The sequence below is a fragment of the Pelophylax lessonae genome (genome assembly GCF_965119305.1).
Source record: "Pelophylax lessonae genome assembly, chromosome: 3".
NCBI lineage: Eukaryota > Metazoa > Chordata > Amphibia > Anura > Ranidae > Pelophylax > Pelophylax lessonae.
The window spans coordinates 618,247,185-618,270,023 of NC_138770.1; the positions used below are offsets into that span (position 1 = coordinate 618,247,185).

At 42.0% G+C, this 22,839-nt stretch overlaps 1 protein-coding gene across 1 annotated transcript in view; it reads left to right on the forward strand.

The window, feature by feature from the left end:
- USH2A (usherin) overlaps positions 1-22,839 on the forward strand; it is a gene marked incomplete at its 5' end in the record, with an annotated part of 1,334,617 nt that overhangs the window by 219,749 nt on the left and 1,092,029 nt on the right. The window contains one exon of the mRNA XM_082250984.1: positions 448-1,086. Coding sequence (XP_082107110.1) covers positions 448-1,086 — 639 coding nt within the window. The remainder of the gene's footprint in view (positions 1-447; positions 1,087-22,839) is intronic.

Sequence of the window (22,839 nt, forward strand, 5' to 3'; positions counted from 1 at the left end):
GTTAATAACATTAAATTCCTAAATGGCTTGTGTTAAATTATAAAGGTATATCTTTTATTTATTTATTTTTTATTATTTTTTTTTTTAGAATTTTGTTTTAAATGGAGCATCCCTTTAAATACACAACACAATGGGGTGAATTTGCTAAAGGCAAATAGACTGTGCAGTTGCCTCTTATTTTCCCCAGAGTTTAGTAAATGCAGTAAAGCTTTGCTGATTTTCATTATCAAATGACATGCAAGTAAATATGCTTTGTTTTATTTATTTATTTTTTTCACCTGATTGGGTATTCTTTACAAAGTGAAACTTCACCACATTACATTTACTATAGAAATGAGTGCAACTGCACTTGAAAAGAGCAAAGTATATTTGCCTTTAGTAAATCAACCCCTATTTTTCCTGAGTCAGTGCAATAACCATGAATAACCATATTTTTTGTCATTGCAGGCCCTCTGTGTGATCGCTGTAAACTGGGCTACAAACAAGACATATTAGGCCAAGAGAGCTGTACACAATGCATGTGCAACGCTTATGGCTCCATTAATCAATTCTGCAATCCCACCAGCGGACAATGTAAATGCAGAGAGAATGTCAGCAGACTCCGCTGTGACACCTGTATTGACAACTATTATGGGTTGTCTGCTGATGGTTGTAAACCCTGTGAGTGTCACACGGAAGGGATTATTCCTGGAACAGTTTGTGACGCTATGACAGGCCAATGTGTCTGTCAGCCTAATGTCGGAGGAAGGCAGTGCAATGAATGCCTGCATGGCTACTACAAATCCACACAAAATGGCTCCATGTCTTGCCTGCCCTGCCAATGTGATGGATCTGGCACCATAAATGGCTCACAGGCCTGTGATATTTTATCCGGACAGTGTTTGTGCAAGGCTTCTGTAACGGGGCCACGTTGCAGTGTCTGTGTCACCCATACCTTCAATATATCTGCTGTGAATCTACTGGGCTGTCAGAATTGTGACTGTGACCCTGTTGGAACTTTGCCAGGTTCAAGCTGTGACCCAATCGATGGGCAGTGCCAGTGCTTGCCAGATTTTCAAGGCAGAAGATGTAGCAGATGTAAACCTGGTAAGTGTTAACGAATATGAACAGGAAAAAAAAGGTAATAAGAAAAGTGTACCTATAGTCAAAATAATGTCTTAGCTTTGGATAAATTGGCAAATACTTTTTGTGTCCCTCTAGACGTACACTTTTGATTTGTCCTAGTGAATACTGGGACAGAAAATTGTTTTGAGAAATTCAACATTTTACTGTTGTCCACAGGACAGGAGGTTAGGAGATATCATTCTATAGGGCAGTGTTGGGACGGTTCCCTGGCATCCAGGTTAAATGTGTCAAATTGCAATGGAGAGGCAGGAGAGGCAGCAGCAGTGCTTTCCATATCACAGGGTCCAAGGTAAGAGCCTCCCCTGCCTTTGGCTTGGTCCAGCCCTGCAATGGGGTCATCATTTCATGTGGCAACTAAGAAAGAGTTTTCCTCTCACTTCCTGTTGTGAAACATGAAAATAAAGGGAAAATAACCCAATGTGCAACTTACATACAGTGCATCCAGAATGTATTCACAGCACTTCACTTTTTCCACATTTTGTTATGTTATAGCTTTATTCCAAAATTGGTTTAAATAAATTTTTTCCTCCAAATTCTACAAACAATACCCTATGATGACAATGTGAAAGAAGTTTGTTTGAAATCTTTGACATTGTATTAAAAATAAAAAGGAAAAGAAAATCACATGTACATAAGTATTCACAGCCTTTGCCATGGCACTCAAAATTGAGCTCAGGTGCATCCTGTTTCAACTGATCATCCTTAAAATGTTTTATAACTTAAATGGAGTCCACCTGTGGAAAATTCAGTTGATTGGACATGATTTGGAAAGGCACACACCTGTCTATATAAGGTCCCACAGTTAAAAGTGCATGTTAGAGCACAAACCAAGCCATGAAGTCCAAGAAACTGTCTGTAGACCTTTGAGACAGGATTGTATTGAGGCACAGATCTGGGGAAGAGTACAAAAAAATGTTTGCAGCATTGAAGGTCCCAATGAGCACAGTGGCCTCCATCATCCATAAATGGAAGAAGTTAACAACCACCAGGACTCTTCCTAGAGCGGGCTGCCCGGCCAAACTGAGCGATCGGGGGAGAAGGGCCTTAGTCAGGGAGGTGGCCAAGAATCTGATGGTCACTCTGAAAGAGCGCCAGCGTTTCTCTGTGGAGAGGGGAGAACCTTCCAGAAGAACAACCATCTCTGCAGCACTCCACCAATCAGGCTTGTATGGTGGAGTGGCCAGACAGAAGCCACTCCCCAGTAAAAGGCACATGACAGCCCATCTGGAGTTTGTCAAAAGGCACCTGAAGGACTCTCAGCCCACGAGAAACAAAATTATCTGGTCTGATAAAACAAAGATTGAACTCTTTGGCCTGAAAGGCAAGCCTCATGCATGAAGGAAACCAGGCACCGCTCATTACCTGGCCAATACCATCCCTACCATGAATCAAAAACGAAGGGATTTCCAGTCACTACTTACCAACCAGCCAGCAACCAGCCAAATTAACCTGTCTAACAGTATGCGTTAAAAACAGGGGTTTAGTTGCACACATTTGCAAATACATGCGTAAGCTGCAGGCCGCGCCAAGGCACCCTGATATCTGCAGTCCCTAACTCTACCTTTAAAGAGTCTCCACAATGGGAGCACATGCATTCTGATGAGATAGATGGAGGACAGGTGACTGGAGGGAGCCCACCCCTCCTTAAAGGCGCAGGGTCACACTGAACACCCAGCACATAGCACAATGGCAGCGAAGGTGTCAGTGTGTTGCCTGACCAATATAAACATTATACGATATTGCAAAAAGTGGTCACCTCCTCCACCTATAACTGGTCTAGATAGTAAGGAGCACTGGAACTGCAAACGCAGATCAAAAACGAAGGTATTTCCAGGCACTACTTACCAACCAGCCAGCAACCAGCCAAATTAACCTGTCTAACAGTATGCGTTAAAAACAGGGGTTTAGTTGCACACATTTGCAAATACATGCGTAAGCTGCAGGCCGCGCCAAGGCACCCTGATATCTGCAGTCCCTAACTCTACCTTTAAAGAGTCTCCACAATGGGAGCACATGCATTCTGATGAGATAGATGGAGGACAGGTGACCATGAAGCATGGTGGTGGTGGCAGCATCATGCTGTGGGGATGTTTTTCAGCAGCAGGAACTGGGAGACTAGTCAGGATCGAAGGATAGATGAATGCAGTAATGTACAGAGACATCATTGATGAAAACCTGGTTCAGAGTGCTCTGGACCTCCAGACTGGGGTGAAGGTTCATCTCCCAACATTGACAACGACCCTAAGCAGCACACAGTCAAGATAACAAAGGAGTGGCTACAGGACAATTCTGTGAATGTCCCTGAGTGGCCCAGCCAGAGCCCAGACTTGAACCCGAATGAACATCTCAGGAGAGATCTGAAAATGGCTGTGCACCGACGCTCCCCATCCAATCTGATTGAGCTGGAGAGGTCCTGCAAAGAAGAATGGGAGAAACTACCCAAAAATACATATGCCAAGCTTGTACCATCATACTCAAAAAGAATCAAGGCTGTAATTGGTGCCAAAGGTGTTTCAATAAAGTATTGAGCAAAGGCTGAATGTGTTTCATTATATCTTTTCAATAAAACACCTTGATCTTATCAGGGCTGCCCTGTGACCTATGCACATTTCTTGTATTATCTCCAGGAGTCTAATTAGCTCTTCCAGTTCTTATCTTGGACTACAGAATAATAGCTATCTATGTTCAGGGGATGAGTATAAGGGAATAGTTTCAGTAGGTTAACAAAAGACAAACTTGGTAGGGCTAACATAATTGAGCCCACAAAATTGCTGTCTGTTGTTGGTCAACAACAGAAATTAGAAGCTGAGGGCATTTACGGCAGATTAACTATTTTTTGTATGTACTCTGCATGGTATTTAAAGAGATAAAACATAAGTAATGTGTTTGTATTTTAGAGATGTTCTACATACTGCATATTTTTCTTTATTTTAAGATGACATTTAAGATGTTGCCATATTTTTTTTTTATAAATTGTATTTTTTTTTAAAGTTTTTAAGAATACAAAGTATGCAAGAAAATAGATATTGTAATACAATGGAAAAACAGTAATAAACAAAGCAAGTTGTGGAACTTAAAAAAAAAAAAAAGAAAAAAGATCGTTCATAGGTACTAAGTAGATAATTTCCACGTACAGCATGAGAGTATATCAATAAGGATCGTGTATAGCAGACCTTATGCAAAAAGGAAGGTAACAAAAGAGTCTACAAACATACACCAGGGGTTGTAATTCAAAGTGGAGATATGGAAAACCAACGGGTCATCCTCATTCGATGTCACCTTAGACAAAAGCGCAATCAAGATAAGGGAGGGGATCCCTACTCAGATTGGCCGGAGGGGCCCCATATCTTGGTGAACTGGGACACGACATTGCCTACTAAAGCAGTTATTACATTCTCTGAATCTCTGAAATACCATGTAGGAGCTGGGTTTGGAAAGGAAATGTAGAGATCAACCAGTGTATCAGAATTGTTTTCTTGGCTGCTAATAAAATATATGAAACTGGTTTGTTTGAGAGTTTTCCAATGTCAGGAATTGGGAGGCCTAGAAGACAGTGTATTGGGTCTAGTGGAAGTGATACCTCAAGCATTCGTTGTAGAAGAGACATTACCATTTCCAAAAAAGGGTCTATACACTCACATTGCCAAAAAATGTGATAGTGGGTACCCTTTGCCTTACCACAATGCCAACATAGAAAGAAAATTGAAGGGTCTTGGTGGTGTTGTGTACCATCAGCACTTTAAAAGCTCTGTACCACACATCTGGAAGTCTAAGATGAGGAGGACTATATCTTGGCCCAGCAAGGTAGAGGGACAGGACTTTGAAGTATGGAGGACCATTTACGCATGTATATTAAAAAAGAATAGCGCGCAAATGCAAAGGAAATTACTACCAAATCTGAAGAGAGTCCATAAATAAAAATGGGGGTTTGGTCCCACCATATGGCCATATCGTGCTCAAGCCCACTACTGCGTCAAAGTACCCCATTATCAGTGGGTCCTACACTATCCATGAAAAAGAGATGAATCCAGACTTTCTAACCCTTGGAGATAATACTCCTTGCTGGGAAAAATGTGCAAATGCACTACAGGGGACTCCTCCTATATCCACTTGATGGTGGACACTGATTGAGTACAGGTGTGTGTGGGGGGTGGGGAGGGCTGCTCAACCTCGATAGTCTGGTCAGACCGAATACATAATAAACAGGCAAAAATTTTTTTGGGGGAGCATACCCATGTATTTCCAAAGCTGCTGCAGCTATGAACCAAAAGACATGTATATTAAAAAAGAATAGCGCGCAAATGCAAAGGAAATTACTACCAAATCTGAAGAGAGTCCATAAATAAAAATGGGGGCTTGGTCCCACCATATGGCCATATCGTGCTCAAGCCCACTACTGCGTCAAAGTACCCCATTATCAGTGGGTCCTACACTATCCATGAAAAAGAGATGAATCCAGCCTTTCTAACCCTTGGAGATAATACTCCTTGCTGGGAAAAATGTGCAAATGCACTACAGGGGACTCCTCCTATATCCACTTGATGGTGGACACTGATTGAGTACAGGTGTGTGTGGGGGGTGGGGAGGGCTGCTCAACCTCGATAGTCTGGTCAGACCGAATACATAATAAACAGGCAAAAAAATTTTTGGGGGAGCATACCCATGTATTTCCAAAGCTGCTGCAGCTATGAACCAAAAGACATGTATATTAAAAAAGAATAGCGCGCAAATGCAAAGGAAATTACTACCAAATCTGAAGAGAGTCCATAAATAAAAATGGGGGCTTGGTCCCACCATATGGCCATATCGTGCTCAAGCCCACTACTGCGTCAAAGTACCCCATTATCAGTGGGTCCTACACTATCCATGAAAAAGAGATGAATCCAGCCTTTCTAACCCTTGGAGATAATACTCCTTGCTGGGAAAAATGTGCAAATGCACTACAGGGGACTCCTCCTATATCCACTTGATGGTGGACACTGATTGAGTACAGGTGTGTGTGGGGGGTAGGGAGGGCTGCTCAACCTCGATAGTCTGGTCAGACCGAATACATAATAAACAGGCAAAAATTTTTTATTTTTTTTTTTTTTTTGGGGGAGCATACCCATGTATTTCCAAAGCTGCTGCAGCTATGAACCAAAAGACATGTATATTAAAAAAGAATAGCGCGCAAATGCAAAGGAAATTACTACCAAATCTGAAGAGAGTCCATAAATAAAAATGGGGGTTTGGTCCCACCATATGGCCATATCGTGCTCAAGCCCACTTCTGCGTCAAAGTACCCCATTATCAGTGGGTCCTACACTATCCATGAAAAAGAGATGAATCCAGCCTTTCTAACCCTTGGAGATAATACTCCTTGCTGGGAAAAATGTGCAAATGCACTACAGGGGACTCCTCCTATATCCACTTGATGGTGGACACTGATTGAGTACAGGTGTGTGTTGGGGGTAGGGAGGGCTGCTCAACCTCGATAGTCTGGTCAGACCGAATACATAATAAACAGGCAAAATTTTTTTTGGGGGAGCATACCCATGTATGGGGGAGCATACCCATTTACGCATGTAATTATGCATGTCTTCAGTTAAAGGGATGCTTTGTGGAGGATTTCATAAATGGAAATTAAATGTAGTTGATGTTGGCCTTGGGCACATAGCTACTCAAAAGTAGTGGGTTTAGGCAGTGTTAAAGAGGGTGAAAGCGTAGAGAGGTAGTGTTTTATTTGAAGGTAGGAGAAGAACATATGTTTGGGTGTGTGATACTTCGCTTAAATGTCTTTGAAGGTAAGGAATCTGTGAGTAACCAGATGAACAAAGTGACAAAGCTCGAACATTGTAGCCTAAGCTCAGGGTTCCATCCGGTTGTGATAGAAAGCTATCGGGAAAAAAGGGGATTCAAAAGCACATTTGATAAAGAAGTGTGTGGCGAGGAGCGAGAGAACTTGGCAGAGCACAAACCCCAGATTTTCAAGGTAATAAGCATCGGCACTAAACATAACTCATGCAGTCTAAGATCTTAATGAAGAGAGGGAGACCAGATCAGGGAGCAGGAATGTTCTGGATGTAGGGATCCCATCTCTATCTCTGACCATCTATTCGGGCCATTTGAGAGGACCAGGAGGCAACCGACCGGAGGTGGGAGGCATAATAGTATTTGAAGGACATCCTGGGGCTCCCAATCCTCCTCGCTTTCTAAAAGCAAAGACCACCGAGCTAGCAATTCAATGGGCCTTGTCATTCTAGACAAAGTCTAGAAACCAGCATTTAAGCAATTTGAGTTGAGACATAGGCACCGGCACTGGAAATGTTTCGAAAAAATACAGCAGTTTAGGCATAATGGATTTTTAGGCATGGTTTAGGCATAATGGATATTTTCAAAATGTTTACCCTACCCAATCATGAAGTAGGGTGATTCTTCCAGTGTTTCAGCATGTCGCTGATACTACGGAACAAAGGAGTATAGATGACCTGATCTTTGTAAAGATCTTGTAGTCAAAATTAAGGAGTGGAATTGGTCTATAATTGTAAGAAATAGTCCTTATTCTTTATATGGTCCTTATTATTATTAATTATTATTATTATGAATAGTCCTTATTATTATTAATTGTCCTTATCTGGTTTTGGCATAGCAGTGATAAAAGACAAAGGAGGACCGGGGAGCTTCACCTCGAAGAAGAGATTTATAGAGGGATAATAGGTGGGGAGCTAAAATGGGAAGATGGGTCTTGTAATATGAATAAGGAAGACCATCAGGGCCAGGAGATTTATGTGTTTGTAACTCTTTGACAATAGCGGTAAGTTCCTCCACAGTAATGGAGGCATTTAATTTCTGAAGATCAGATGAAGACAGCTTGGGCAGATGAATATCTTTAAGGAAAAGCATCTAGGGCCTCCTGGTTAAAGGGGGGATGGTGGGCTGGAGTAAGGCAGTAATAGAGCTTATTGTAGAACTCAACAAAGACCCTAGTCATAGATTTGGGACAGTGTGTAGATGCACTATCGGGTTGTATTAGAAAGTCAGGAAAAGAATGAAAAGGGCGGGGGTTAAGTCTAGAGACTAACATTCTATGGGGTTTATTGGAATATTCATAGAATTTTTGTTTCACCCGAAATAGGGACTTGGCTATATCTGTCAGGGCAAAATATTTGAGTTGACTGCGTAGAGAGATCACTGCGTGGAGGTGGACCATCGTGGGGGAGAGCATAAGGACATGTTCCGCAGATCTCACTTTAGTCAGCAAAGAAGTATTTTGAGCAACCGCATCTCTCTTCAGGCAGGTTCACTCAGGGATACACTGCCCTCGGAAGTAAGCCTTGTGCGCCTCCCACAGAGTGCAGACATCCAATACAGAGCCCTCATTAAACTTAATAAAACTCGGGAAGAGACCAAGAAAGTTTCTCCTTGGTAATTGTCTGGCTGAGCAGTGATTCAATGAGTCGCCAATGTTACTTTTTGGGAAAAGCAGCTGTCAGGGAGAGATCTAAGTAAATAGGGGCATGATCAGACCAGGTTATCTGGCCAAGCTCTCATGCTACCAAATTAGTTAAAAGAGGAGCAGAGTAAAAAAAATAATCTAATCTGGAGAACATTTTGGGAGATGGGGAAAAAAAGGAAAATTGCCTACCAGTAGGATGCCTAATTCTCCTTCTCCACGAATCAAACAGGTGGTGAACTCAGAATAATGTCAGTAAGGAAGTAGCCAGGACTTGTGTCAAGGAGGATGGGCCAGTTTGGAACAGGGAACTCCTATCACGTGTGGGAGAAAACACAACATTGAAGTCCCGCTCCAACAATTGTAAAAGATTAGGCAAAGTGCTGTAACACTTTGAAAGTCTCAGTAAGAAACTCTGACCAGTATTAGGTGCATAGATATTTATCAGCGTAAAAGAGGTGGATAGATAGTTGCAGCTCAGGATCACATATCGAGGTCCAGGTGGGACTGAATCTGGATAGGACAAGAACGCTTAATCAGTATCGCCACTCCAGCCTTGCCAATGCATCTCCTGAACTAGAACCACATCTGCCCCAGAGGCCTTAAACTTCTTACGTGCCAACCATCATTTCTCAACTGAGTTTAAGCCTTTTACATTGTATAATATAATTTTTAAAGCCATAAGAGTCTAGCAAGAAAAAGCACACAGAAGCGAGTCATAAGGGGGTTAACCCCAATAGTGTATGTGAGCATTTTATAAACATAGCATGAAATGTGCATAAACACATCATGAAAAACACATGAAAATAGTAAAAAAAAACTGTCAATAGCATATAAACTAAAGGCCAATTTGGCCAGAACAAAAAAGAAAACAATAATCGTAGGCCTGAAAGGCAGTAGCGTCTCAGGAAACCAGAGCCGCAGCCCTAAGGTATGGAGGGAAACATGGAGACTCAGAAGAATTGGCGTAGCAGAGGTCCCTGATCTGCTCTCAATGTAGTAAAAATGGATGAAAAAAAAAAAAACAGGTGAATGTCCCCATATAAACATTCTAAAGTTAAAACATCAACTTAAGTCAGGAAAGAGGAAGAAAAGAAAAAACTCTTCTGCAAACAAGGAACAACCAGGGAAGTGAAACAATGTGTAGGGCTAAATGGTATCGAGACCATGTAGAGGATCCAGGAAGATAGACAGGGTAGGCTCAGGTCAGCTGTCAGTTGAAATGAGAATGTTGAGGTGTAGAGGAGGATCTTATCCTTCTTCCTCTGGCTGGGGCCCAGATCCTGGATGGAACAGGTGGGGCTCCTGGCATGGAGGGTAGTGGCATTAGGTCTTCAGCAGCTAATGGTGGGATACCCAGGTTCCTAAGAAAGGCGTCTCCTCTCTGCAGCTCATGCAGAACACGTTGGACCCCTTCTTTCATGACACTTAGACAAAATGGGAAACCCCAATAGTAGGGAATTTTATGGGATTGGAGGTGGGAGGAGATGGGTCGTAGGGATTGTCTTTTTGCCAGAGTGATAGGTGAAAGGTCGCTAAAGGTCTGGATCCTGTCTCCTTTGTAATTACTATGCGATTGGTTATGGGTAGCCAAGCTAAGGGCTTCTTTGCTTTCGTAATAATGAAATCATACCGCAATGTCCCTCTGTCTGGCCCCAACACGGGGTTTAGGGGCCAGTGACCTGTGGACCCTATCCAAGGGCCAATCAATGTCTGTAATATCAGGTGCAAGGATATTGAACAGTCCCAGAAGATCGGATGTTTTTTCACTCACATTTTCTGAGATTTCCCTTATCCGAAGATTTTTACACCGTTCTCTGTTTTCAAGATCCTCTTGATGTAATTGTAATTGAGACACAGTATGTTTGAAATAAGAATTCTCCTCCTCCAAAGCATGGACACATTGAGTCATATCATCATACTTGGTCTCTAACACATCAGTACGTTCCCCCAATTGGTCCAGTTCTCCAAACAGTTCCTGGGATATCTTCCCTACTTCCTGAGCAATTTTATGGGGTATTCGATGTAATAAAGTCTGGAGTTTTTCATCCAGCAGATCAGGAGTTAATGGTGATTGGAAAGCATGAGGCTGTGTTGAGGAGAGACCCTGTGGGTGTAATTCCTGGTCTGTGTCAGTGCGGTCGCAGGCCTAGTTAGGAAACAGAAGGAAGGCCACAGCTCGGAGTGGGTTTTTGATACCCAATTTTTACGATTAGGTGGGTGAGGGAAGTAGGGGCTTAACTCTGGAGTGATTGGAAGCTCATGAATCAGTGCAGGGCACAGGTGGGAGCGGAGTTAAGCCGGAGCTCTCTTAGTGCGCATCCGCCATCATCGAAAGCCGCGCATGTGCCCTATCTTACCATCTTTGCTTTAAGAATGGGAGCTTTTGTGTTCCCATTCCCATAGCATTCCCCGCTGTGAGACTTAGCACCATATCTGATTAGATAAAAATGGTTTCTAGCAACACCTGCTGGCAACATGTGGTAAATATGGAATATTCACATGTAGTAGTTCATTTTTACCACAGTAAAAAGAAAAAAAAAATTTTAGTACTGCGCAGAATAAACTTTTTTCTGCCTAGTGTCCTACTCCTGTAGGGGGCAGTATAACCCTACTGATATGAAGATCAGAGACTGCGCCCGTCAATGAACCATAGAGAAATATATATTTAAAACATTGTAGATTCCCATTAAAGCTGTTTAGAGGGGCACCTCTCCAGTCATAGGGAGGACTGCGAACAAAATGCTGAGCACTGAGGAATAGAAAATGTCATTTCTGGTTTTAAAAGTAGGTTTAGGGGAGGCAAGCAGCACAGCAGGATGCCCTGGCTTGAGCACTCCCAGGGGACTCCGGGAGAAAATTTTAGCATGTTAATAAACTGATCCTTTACACTCAATGAAAAAAATATTTCTTTCACCAACATCTGACACAGCATAGACTACTTTGTCAAATATTCATATCAGTTTCTAGAATCAGTTTGTCTAACTGCCACCTAGAGTAATAAGTAATAAGGTCTCTTTAGAGGATTCTCCTGTTTTTACATTTTAGAAACCTAGTCACAGATGCACAGTTTAGCAATCGCAGTTCATGGATCATGGTTCAATCATCTAACCAAAGTGTCTCTCATGTGTTAATCATGCAAGGCTGATTTTATGTTCCCTGTGGTCCACTAAAAAGTAATGGTTTCAGAAGCTGAAATGTTTAGGACATTAACTTCTCCTGCGCCATCAATGACGGCCTGGCCTGGATATCAGAAAGGGCAATGGCACCCCATACTGGCATGATATTAATGATACAGGACACTTAGCCACCAGAGAGAGCTTTGCAAACGGTTCCTCAAGCAACTCAAGCCCTATTTTCGGTGGCGTACAGTCGTGAATAATAAATGACTCGTCTATTTACAAATATAATATAAAGTGCCTGAGATCTTTCATGTCTGAAAATTGAGTTTCCTGCCTGGATAAGGAAGAACTACGCTAAGAGTTTTTAGATCTAAAATGGCCGTATAATATAAGACTACAGCATAGGTATGTTGCTGGCACTGGCAGTCAAGCGTTTGGGAAACTTCTGGGAAATTGGCCTTCTGTTCTGAAAAGTAATGGGAATTGAAAAGTGTTCCTCAGGGCTCATACATACGAGCATTATTTCACTGCATTATACAAGAAGTTTTTAAATCTATTTAAACATCCTGTACACTTCTTTTATGAACGTCCTGTGGGTGTACGCACGTTCCGGGTGTGGTTGAACATGACAGTTTTACTGCGGAGGCAGAATGAACCATCACACCATGCATTTAATCAGCTGCTTGTACTCCGATTTTAGAGTATTGTGAATGGGAGATCACACTGCATTTGACCTGAATAAGGATTGTCAGCCTAGTAGAGTATGTGCCAGTGAATATACCCTACCGGTATAAATTAATTGCAGTACAAATTAAAAAAAGGATTCAAGTTAATAACATTCATAGAATATGTGCAACAACGTATTTCGTTTTAGTATTTGTGTTTATAAAACACTTAACCCCTGTACCTTTATTCTTAATGCCACTCTAACACTCTCTACCCCCTAACAATGAACACCTAACAACAATGCTCTAAAGTAGAAGTATGGGAATTGGAAAAAAAAATAAACTTACATACAGTCCACAGCTGGCTCTAAGCCTGAGAACTGAACGATCACATGACCACTGATCATTTAGATCTTGTTCTGGTCTCAGCAGACAGCGGTGAGAAGCTGAACCAGCTGCCCATCAGGCATCTGGGTGGATCTTAACAATATGGTTGGGATCCTCTCAGAGCCTGGAATGTCTTAGTCCACTCTTGGCTGATTTTGGGTCACAGGAGAACACAAGTAAGTGCACTCCCGTAACCCACATGAGAAGTGTAGCCTAAAAAGGCTTCGGCCATACTTCTCTTTGAACACTCAAAGTCACTGACACTAAACACAACACCAGGGCCTTATTTTGTAGCCCTTTTCCTTAACACTTATCTCTTTTAGACACTAAACACTTAATTCCAATAACCTAATTCTAGACTTCTAACATTATTCTCTGCGAACACTGAGCACATAACCCCAATACCTAAATTCTAGACTTCTAACAATAACCTTCCAAAAGAATGGGCAAGTAACCCCCAATACTTTAACCTTTAACACCCCCAACAATAATCTCAGCCACCACCACTAAACACTTACCCACAATGCCTTTTCTCCAAAAAGAATTTTGCTCCTACTATATACATGTAGCATCCTACAAGGTAGGTGCTAGGTAAAGTATAGTGGGCCTTGTCTGCTTATCAGCAGGGCCATGATTTTCAGCTGGGCTGTCAAGTCTCCCAGGTGTGGCTGTTGGGATTGGGGAGTCTCCCCACTGTGCTCCATGAGAGGGTTCTCATTGGGCAGTGGAGGAAACCCAGCCAATGGCACACTCAGGTCTGTATCTACCCCAGAAAGGCAGATTCTGCCTCACAGCATTCTGGGAGTGGGTATAAGTTTGAGGGGAGCACATGACACAGCGTCTTTGGCGGGAAGCAGAGTCCCAGGAGGGAGGGTACGGCTGTCTCTCCTCCTGTCAGAAGAATCAAGTGTCCCGGGCGGCTTGCCTGTTGGGACAGAGGGCTGAGCTGAGCTGCAGAGAGGATCCGGTGTGCCGAGGACCAGCGGAGCTGAGAGGGGTCAAGTTTCAGGAAAGCATTGCCAGTTCGTGAGTACTGCAAACTGCCCCTGGGGGTCTGCCTAGAAAGAGGGGACCAGTCCGGTGAAGGTTGTAGGGATCCAGGAGCTAGCTAGCCGGTGCAGAAGCAAGTGTAAAGGGGGTGCCAGTGTTGACCCTGAAGAGCAAAGAGGGTGCCAGTGTGTGGACCCTGAAGTGTAGAGGGGGTGCCTAGTGAGAGGACCCTGAAGTGTAGAGGGGGTGCCTATTGAGAGGACCCTGAAGTATAGAGGGGGAGCTAGCGGTTGGGCCCTGAAGTGTTAAGTGTACAGCGTGCAGCGTGCAGTGTACAGTGTTGAGAGTTGTAGCAACAGAAGCAGTATTCAGAGGCTACCTCAGTCAGCAAGGACTGGAGGGAGCAGTGTTCGGGACTTTTGAGCTAACCAGAGTGTCAGAAGTCAAGTTCAAGTACAGTTCAGCAAGTCAGTGTTTTTCAAGCACCAGCAAGCGTTGGTCGGCATCCAGACGGCGTCAAGACATTGCTGAAAGGCATTTTTCTTCAAAGTGTCCCGTTTGTACCTAGTTGAGCCAGAGGAGTATCCCACTCATTCCCTTCTCCCATCCCCAATATATAAAAAACAAAACAAAACAAAGACTGGTCTTTGACTCAAATCTCACACTTGGGTATTCAGCTTAAAAGGGCTGCTGGCGTTTCTGGTAACTGTGGCAGACCCACATCAGGCCCAATGCCTGGAAATCCTGCTACATACACTTAACCCCAATACCTTAATTCTGACCTCTTCAACATTAACCTTCTTATGATGTAAGGAGAACCAGTCACCATCGGGCATTTTAATAAAATGAATATCCGCTCTTGAATTATTGCAATAGTGCAGCCTTATCACCCATTAATTACATGATATTTTTGTAATTATTTTCTTGTACTGTATCATCTTCCTGTTTTATCTGGGGTCTATCAGATCCCAAATCTCTCCTCTGTCCTCAAAAGCATCTGATCAAACCAAGATCGGTTACGGCTTATAAACAACAAGCAGAAACTGGAAGTGAGTAAATCCTCATTGCTTCCAGTTTCATATGCCATAGAGATGATCTGGGACAGGAGTTCCTCCTCCATCCCTATGGAGTGACGGTTTAGTCCCAAGCTCCCCAGGGGAACAGGAAAGCCCGGAAAGGTGGCGAGAGGGGGGGAGGCAACTTCTGCCACAAGTAAAAGTGATTGGGCAGCTGCATAGCCACTTGATTACTTTTACATTTTAGAGCATTACTGACTCTAAAAAAAAGATACCATGACTACAGCTGCAGCCATGACCCCAATAGAACCACTAGAACCACTGAATTCCGGGACATAGGGGTACATCCATTTGTGGGAGGTGGTTAAAGCGGTAAGAAACTCAAAACCAAAAATGTAATATATTGCAGGTTACCAATCATTAGATGTGGTGGCTGCAATAAAAAAAATATTTTTCCCTCTGTTTTCACCCAGTGATCTGGCCAGTATCCCACCTTCTGTATTAGGGCTTGTTTACACTTCCTTAAAAATGTGGCATTGGTCGCACTTTTTTAAAGCACTCTGAATGTCAAAGCATCTTTCGCTAAATAAAATGGTTACCTTACAATACTGTTCACACGTTGTGTTTGCTTTTCTTTGCTTTGCTTCAAAAAGGTATGAGATATCCCAGGTTGCATTGGGAAACCAACAAACAGTCCACCAAACTGGAAAGATGTCATCAGCAAGCATGCTCCAGAGAGGGAGGAGGTTCAGAAATGCAGATGATCAGCAGAGCTGGGGATTACTACTGAGCAGGGGCTCAGCAGAGCTGGGGGTACTGCTGAGTTGGGCAACAGCAGAGCTAGGGGTCATACCAAGCAGGGGATCTGCTGAACGAGGGTACTAATAAAGCTGGGGATCTGTTAACAGGGGTACTAATGAGCTGGGTTTCTACTGGGCCCAATTCCAAAAAAGTTGGGACACTGTACAAATTGTGAATAAAAACAGAATGCAATGATGTGGAAGTTTCAAATTTCAATATTTTATTAGGAATACAACATAGATGACATATCAAATGTTTAAACTGAAAAAATGTATCATTTTAATGGAAAATTAAGTTGATTTTAAATTTCATGGCATCAACACATCTAAAAAAAAGTTGAGACAAGGCCATGTTTACTACTGTGTGGCATCCCCTCTTCTTTTTATAACAGTCTGCAAACGTCTGGGGACTGAGGAGATAAGTTGCTCAAGTTTAGGAATAGGAATGTTGTCCCATTCTTGTCTAATATAGGCTTCTAGTTGCTCAACTGTCTTAGGTCTTCTTTGTCGCATCTTCCTCTTTATGATGCGCCAAATGTTTTCTATGGGTGAAAGATCTGGACTGCAGGCTGGCCATTTCAGTACCCGGATCCTTCTTCTACGCAGCCATGATGTTGTAATTGATGCAGTATGTGGTCTTGCATTGTCATGTTGGAAAATGCAAGGTCTTCCCTGAAAGAGACAACGTCTGGATGGGAGCATATGTTGTTCTACAACTTGGATATACCTTTCAGCAATGATGGTGCCTTTCCAGATGTGTAAGCTGCCCATGCCACACGCATTCATGCAACCCCCATACCATCAGAGATGCAAGCTTCTGAACTGAGCACTGATAACAACTTGGGTTGTCCTTGTCCTCTTTAGTCCGAATGACGTGGCATCCCAGTTTTCCAAAAAGAACTTCAAATTTTGATATGTCTGACCACAGAACAGTTTTCGACTTTGCCACAGTCCATTTTAAATGAGCTTTGGCCCAGAGAAAATACATGTGCTTCTGGATCATGTTTAGATACGGCTTCTTTTTGGCCTAAAGAGTTTTAGCCGGCAACGGCGAATGGCACGGTGGATTGCGTTCACGGACAATGTTTTCTGGAAGTATTCCTGAGCCCATGTTGTGATTTCTATTACAGTAGCATTCCTGTATGTGATGCAGTGCCGTCTAAGGGCCCGAAGATCACAGGCATCCAGTATGGTTTTCCGGCCTTGACCCTTACGCACAGAGATTGTTCCAGATTCTCTGAATCTTTGGATGATATTATGCACTGTAGATGATGATAACTTCAAACTCTTTGCAATTTTTCTCTGAGAAGCTCCTTTCTGATATTGCTCCATTATTTTTCACTGCAGCATTGGGGGAATTGGTGATCCTTCCTCTGCCTATCTTGACTTCTGAGAGACGCTGCCACTCTGAGAGGATCTTTTTATACCCAATCATGTTTCCAATTTACCTAAAAAGTTGCAAATTCGGTCCTCCAGCTGTTCCTTATATGTACATTTAACTTTTTCAACCTCTTATTGCTACCTGTCCCAACTTTTTTGGAATGTGTAGCTCTCATGAAATACAAAATGAGTCAATATTTGGCATGACATTTCAAAATGTCTCACTTTCAAAATTGGATATGTTATCTATATTATATTGTGAATAAAATATAAGTTAATGAGATTTGTAAATTAGTCCATTCCTTTTTTACTCACAATTTGTACAGTGTCCCAACTTTTTTGGAATGGGGTTATATATATATATACATATATATATATATATACAAACCCAATTCCAAAAAAGTTGAAAGTTTGGACACTGTACAAATTGTGAATAAAAAATTATTGGACTAATTTACAAATCTCAAAAAATTATATTTTATTCACAATATAATATAGAGAATAGGGATGATCAAACTTTTGAAAAGTTCAGTTCGACCAGAACACCCAAATTTCCTGAAAGTTCGTGTCCGGATTCCAGAACCCCATTGAAATCAATGGGAGCCGAACTTTGGTAATCAAAAAACACAATTTTGAAGCCCTAAAACCAAATAAATGCCCCTAAAAAGTGCCTAGGGTTCTGGGTCATGCCCCAGGGACTATTAATCACACAAAAAAAAGTTCTTAAAAATTGTTGTTTTTGATAGAGAGCAAATTATTGAAAAAAGTATTGAAAAAAAAAAAAAAGAGATTTCTTTGGATTTAGTGTCGGGGGGGGGGGGGGGGTCTAAAAGGTGTACCTGTGAAGTTTCAGCTCTGTAGCATGTCCAGAACCATAAAAAAAGATTGTTTATCCTAGAATTGCAGTAGAGCAATGGGACAGGAACTGGGCTTTAAAAGCCTGTGATTGGACCAGAACCATCAGTAAAAGCCAATTGAGGGGGCAGGAGAAAGCTAGGAATGTGATTGGAGTGACTAGGGGGTCCAGAGGCCAATCATTAGTGAACACGCCCCCCAGTATATAAGTTAGCCCCACCAAATCTCTACCATTTTAATACAGGGCTGTGGAAGAGAGTGGAAGCAGTTCTGTTACTTCTGCTTCAAAGTGTCATTTAGCAATTATTAGTGTGAGGAAAGGGATATCTAGTGTAGTTAGGGTATTATTTTCCACTAGAGTTAGATTTAATAATCTAGTTCAGTGTTTCTCAACTCCAGTCCTCAGGGCACACTAACAGGCCAGGTTTGCAAGAAAACTGAAATACATCACAGGTGATATCATTTGCTGCTCAGTGATTGCAGTATTCTAGTCTGCATCTCCCCAAGGTAATACTTAAAATCTGGCCTGTTAGTGTGCCCTGAGGACCGGAGTTGAGAAACACTGATCTAGTTTCTGTAGGGAAAGTGTTAAGTGTAAAGGTGACCATAGTGTAGTGTAGGGCTAACTGACTCTGACTGCTATGGCAGGGTGACAAAACCCTTCCATGTCAGGGTGACCGCTATAGAGAAAAGTTTGTTTCTCTTAGAACACTTACAGAACAGGATGGTGGCTTCTCCCCTGTCACCCTGCTTTTTGTTGCAGGCGTTTATAGGGCTTTTTTGAGGACATGTTTGGAGTCAGGCATGACATCTGATCTTCTGTGTAGGGGTATATACACACACACATGTATGTATATATACACATACACATATATAGGTGTGAAAGTAGCAGAAACCTATGCTTGCGCTAATGAAATAATTAACAGACATATGGCTTCTCTGCTATAACACCTATATATGTGTATGTGTATAAATACATATAAGTGTGTGTGTATATATACCCCTATACAGAAGTTCTGATGTTATGCCTGCCTCCAAAGACCCCCAAAAAATGCCCAAAAAAACGCATGAAACAACACACCTGGGCGTTTTTTTTGGCGCAGGCGTTTTTTTGGGCATTTTTTGGGCGTCTTTGGAGGCAGGCATAACATCTGAACTTCTGTGTAGTGGTATATATACACACACACTTATATGTATTTATACACATACACACATATAGGTGTGATAGGAGCAGAGACATATGCCTGTTAATTATTTCATTAGTGCAAGCATAGGTTTCTGCTACTTTCACACCTATTTATGTGTATGTGTATATATACATACATGTGTGTGTGTATATATACCCCTATACAGAAGTTCTGATGTTATGTCTGCCTCCAAAGACGCCCAAAAAATGCCCTAACACCATTTGGGTGTTTGCCAAACACCCGAATTTGTGGGGTGCTCAGCAGGATGTTCCCACTGCACAGTGCATTCTAAGCCCCGATTGGCTGAAGCAATGCACCTGACCGCTGGTCAGGTGCAAGGCTTTGCCCTATCAGGGCACAGTGAATAGCTGGTTGTTAAGGAGCAAGCCAAAAAGCCGGCTGCTGCTTCCTTAGCAACTGATGAGTCATTAGCTGTCAGCAGGCTTCCCCTTGTTAAAAGGGGTTTCCAGATTCTGATAAGCCCCCTGCCCGCAGACCCCCACAACCACTGCCCAGGGTTGTGGGGAAGAGGCCCTTGTCCCCATCAAAATAGGAACAAGGTGCTTTGGGCCCCAAAGCAACACCCCAAAGGGCTTGGTATGGATTGGGAGGGACCCCCATGATGTTTTTTTTTCACATTTTTGTATTGTTGGCAATGTTTTTTTTATTTCCAAGAAAGTTTGCACAATCAATTGTAAATGTCATATATATATATATATATATATATATATATATCACTTTTGATGCAGCAGGTTCTATACAAGGTACAGATGTGCCACTTTAACGGAAGACTAAGGAGATCCCCCAGCAGGCACTATATTTAACCCCTTAGTGCCAAAGGAATGCAAATATGTGTTCTCGACTACTGGGGGGTTGCACTGGAATGTTGCCTGCAGCTAGAGGCATCACCCCAGTACCGTTGATTAGAGCCGACAATCGGCTTTCTTTTAATGACAACCGATGCTGCTGAGCAGCTATTTAATAGTCATTACAAGGAGCGGGAGGGGGTGACCCCCCCTCCTGCCTCCTGCCCATCACTTCCCCTGGCTGGCCGAAGACCCGAACAAAGCCACATTCTGCTCTGATTGAGTCTCCGATGTAGAAACACTGGAAGCAATGTCATGACTTCACTTCCGGGTACTAAAACCTTAAAGTCACCTATGGAGATTTTTAGGTACCGTAGTTTGTCGGCATTCTACGAATGTGCGCAATTTTAAATCATGACATGTTAGGCATCTATTTACTCGGTGTTAGATCATCTTTCATATTATACAAAAAAATTGAGCTAACATTTTTATTTGGGGCTTACTTTACTGTTTTGTTATTTTTTTTAATTCATGAAAGTGTGTTTCTTCCCAAAAAATTGCTTTTGAAATTTGCTGCACAAATACCGCGTGACATAAAATATTGCAACAATCGTCATTTTATTCTCTAGGGCCTTTGCTACAAAAGATATATGATGTTTGGGGGTTCTAAGTAATTTTCTAGCAAAAAATACTGATTTTAACTTGTAAGCAACATATGTCCGAAAAAGGCTTAGGCTCCAAGGGGTAAAGGAACTTTTCATTTTTATTGTTTCACTTTAAGCATCATTAAAATCACTGCTCCTTTAATAACATAATCTTTTTTTAAAAAAAATGTTTTTTGCAGTTCAGGGCAGTACCTGGGCCCCCATATCATTTTTATGGGCAATAACTTGCATATAATCCTTTAAAATGGGGCCTTTTTATTTTTAAAGTTCGGGTCCCGTAGACTTTAATTGGGTTCGCGGTTCGGGTCTGAACTTTTTCCATGTTTGGGAGTTCTGATGTGAACTGAACCATGGGGCGGGGGGGGGTTGTTCTGTCCACAACTGGTGATAGGCATGTGATGTTCTGCAAACATCTTGGTTGATTTTGCTGTTCTCTATCTCCACCTTCTATTCAAGTCCCCAATGCAGCTAAGGATTTTGCAGCCGTAGTGACAACTCTGCACATGCTCAGTTTTTAGTGAATTTCTATGCTGAGCACTTGCTCCCTATCACATCTGAGTAGGTTATGTGACTACAGAGTCACACAGGTGGGCATATACAAAGTGGTAAATGACAGTTCCTTCCCTCCTCCTCCATGCCCACTAACCAGCTAAACATACTGGGGGTGCGATATTTCATGTAGCTTAATGGAGGAATCACCTCCCTCTTATTCTAAGACATAGGCTGGAGGGGCATGACACAGCTTGTGACTGGCAGAAGTCTGTCCACACCATGTTATTTCTACAAAATAGTAATGTTTTAGTTTCAAATATATATTTGTATGCCAATTTAAAACAGTTTATTGATATTAATTATTTATTTTTACTTTGTATTCCAAAGGCTTTTTTTTTTATTATGTGACCAGCAGCAGAGGACTAGAAGCTCCTCCTGCTTATGTTTCCCTGCAGACATATTGGGAAAGAGCTAGGTCATGTGACAGCTGTATATCGATTAGGAATCAAGTGCTTGGATGTTTTTTCTTTAATTAAAATAATTACAGTGCCATCATTCACATACCGAAATAGAAAGGGACAATGTAAATTAAACTGTGTGTGTGTTTAGTATCACTTTAAGGCTCTTTTAACACCCATGCAGGTAAGATGGTGCACACACTTTTTTGTCTCCACATTTAGGGCAACTTATTGATTTCATTGGGCTGCCCTACACACTAAAATTCCACCATTTGTTTTATATTGCGCCGCACCAAAATGCAAGATATGCAAGTTAGTTAGGTGTGTTGGTGGCACCATTAAGAATTATGAAAGATGTGTCGGAGTGGCAATATGGATTAAGGAATACATATTTTTAGTGTTTTGTAGGAATTTCGCTAGCATTCCTGCATCACACAAATCTTAATCTAGCCTTAAGGGCTTTCTGTCCATGCGTGTTCATCACCATTGCATCAAACATAAAACAAAAGAATTTCCCTTGCCGAAGTTTACAACAGCATGGTCTAGTACCACAACATTCAGCCTCTTGGCTAGTTATCAAACATTTTTGGGTCAGATTAAACCTGCAGGCTGTTCGAGCAAAGCCTGCATGCAGTTTCTCTCTGTAACATGTACCGCACTGCTCATTATAGAGAAAACTTAGATTAAGCACTAGGTAGGGGGAAAGGGTGTGGCCAGTACTTAAAGTGGTTGTAAACCTGTACATATACCCACTGAAATGACCAGTTTAATGACATACATTGCAGAGCACAGAGAGGAGAGTGTAATCTGAGATCTGAATGAAGGGAATTGACACTCCTTCTTCTACACAATCTCATAGGGAAACATGCACAGCTGAGGATTTTAAGTACCTACTGTTTGCTGGCGGATGCAGGGTCATCTACCAGGATTGTTTGGTGTTGGCATAAAGACTGTCAGAAGTATAAAGCAGATAATGGAGGAATGAGAGAGGAGTCAGAAATTATCACACCAGGTGCCTTGGATAGAAGCAATTACATCGTTGGAAGTATATGTCTTTTTTATTTAAGAGGTTTACAACCACTTAAACCCTCTGCACACTGCTAAACAGACCTACCATTACCACCAGCCTTTTTTATAGTAAACCCCAAAGTGGAATATATATACAGTATATATATATACAGTATTTTACAAAAGTGAGTACACCCCTCACATTTTTGTAAATATTTTATTATACCTTTAATGTGACAACACTGAAGAAATGACACTTTGCTACAATGTAAAGTATTGAGTGCACAGCTTGTATAACAGTGTAAATTTGCTGTCCCCTCAAAATAACTCAACAGACAGCCATTAATGTCTAAACCGCTGGCAACAAAAGTGAGTGCACCCCTAAGTGAAAATGTCCAAATTGGGCCCAATTAGCCATTTTCCCTCCTTGGTGTCATGTTACTCATTAGTG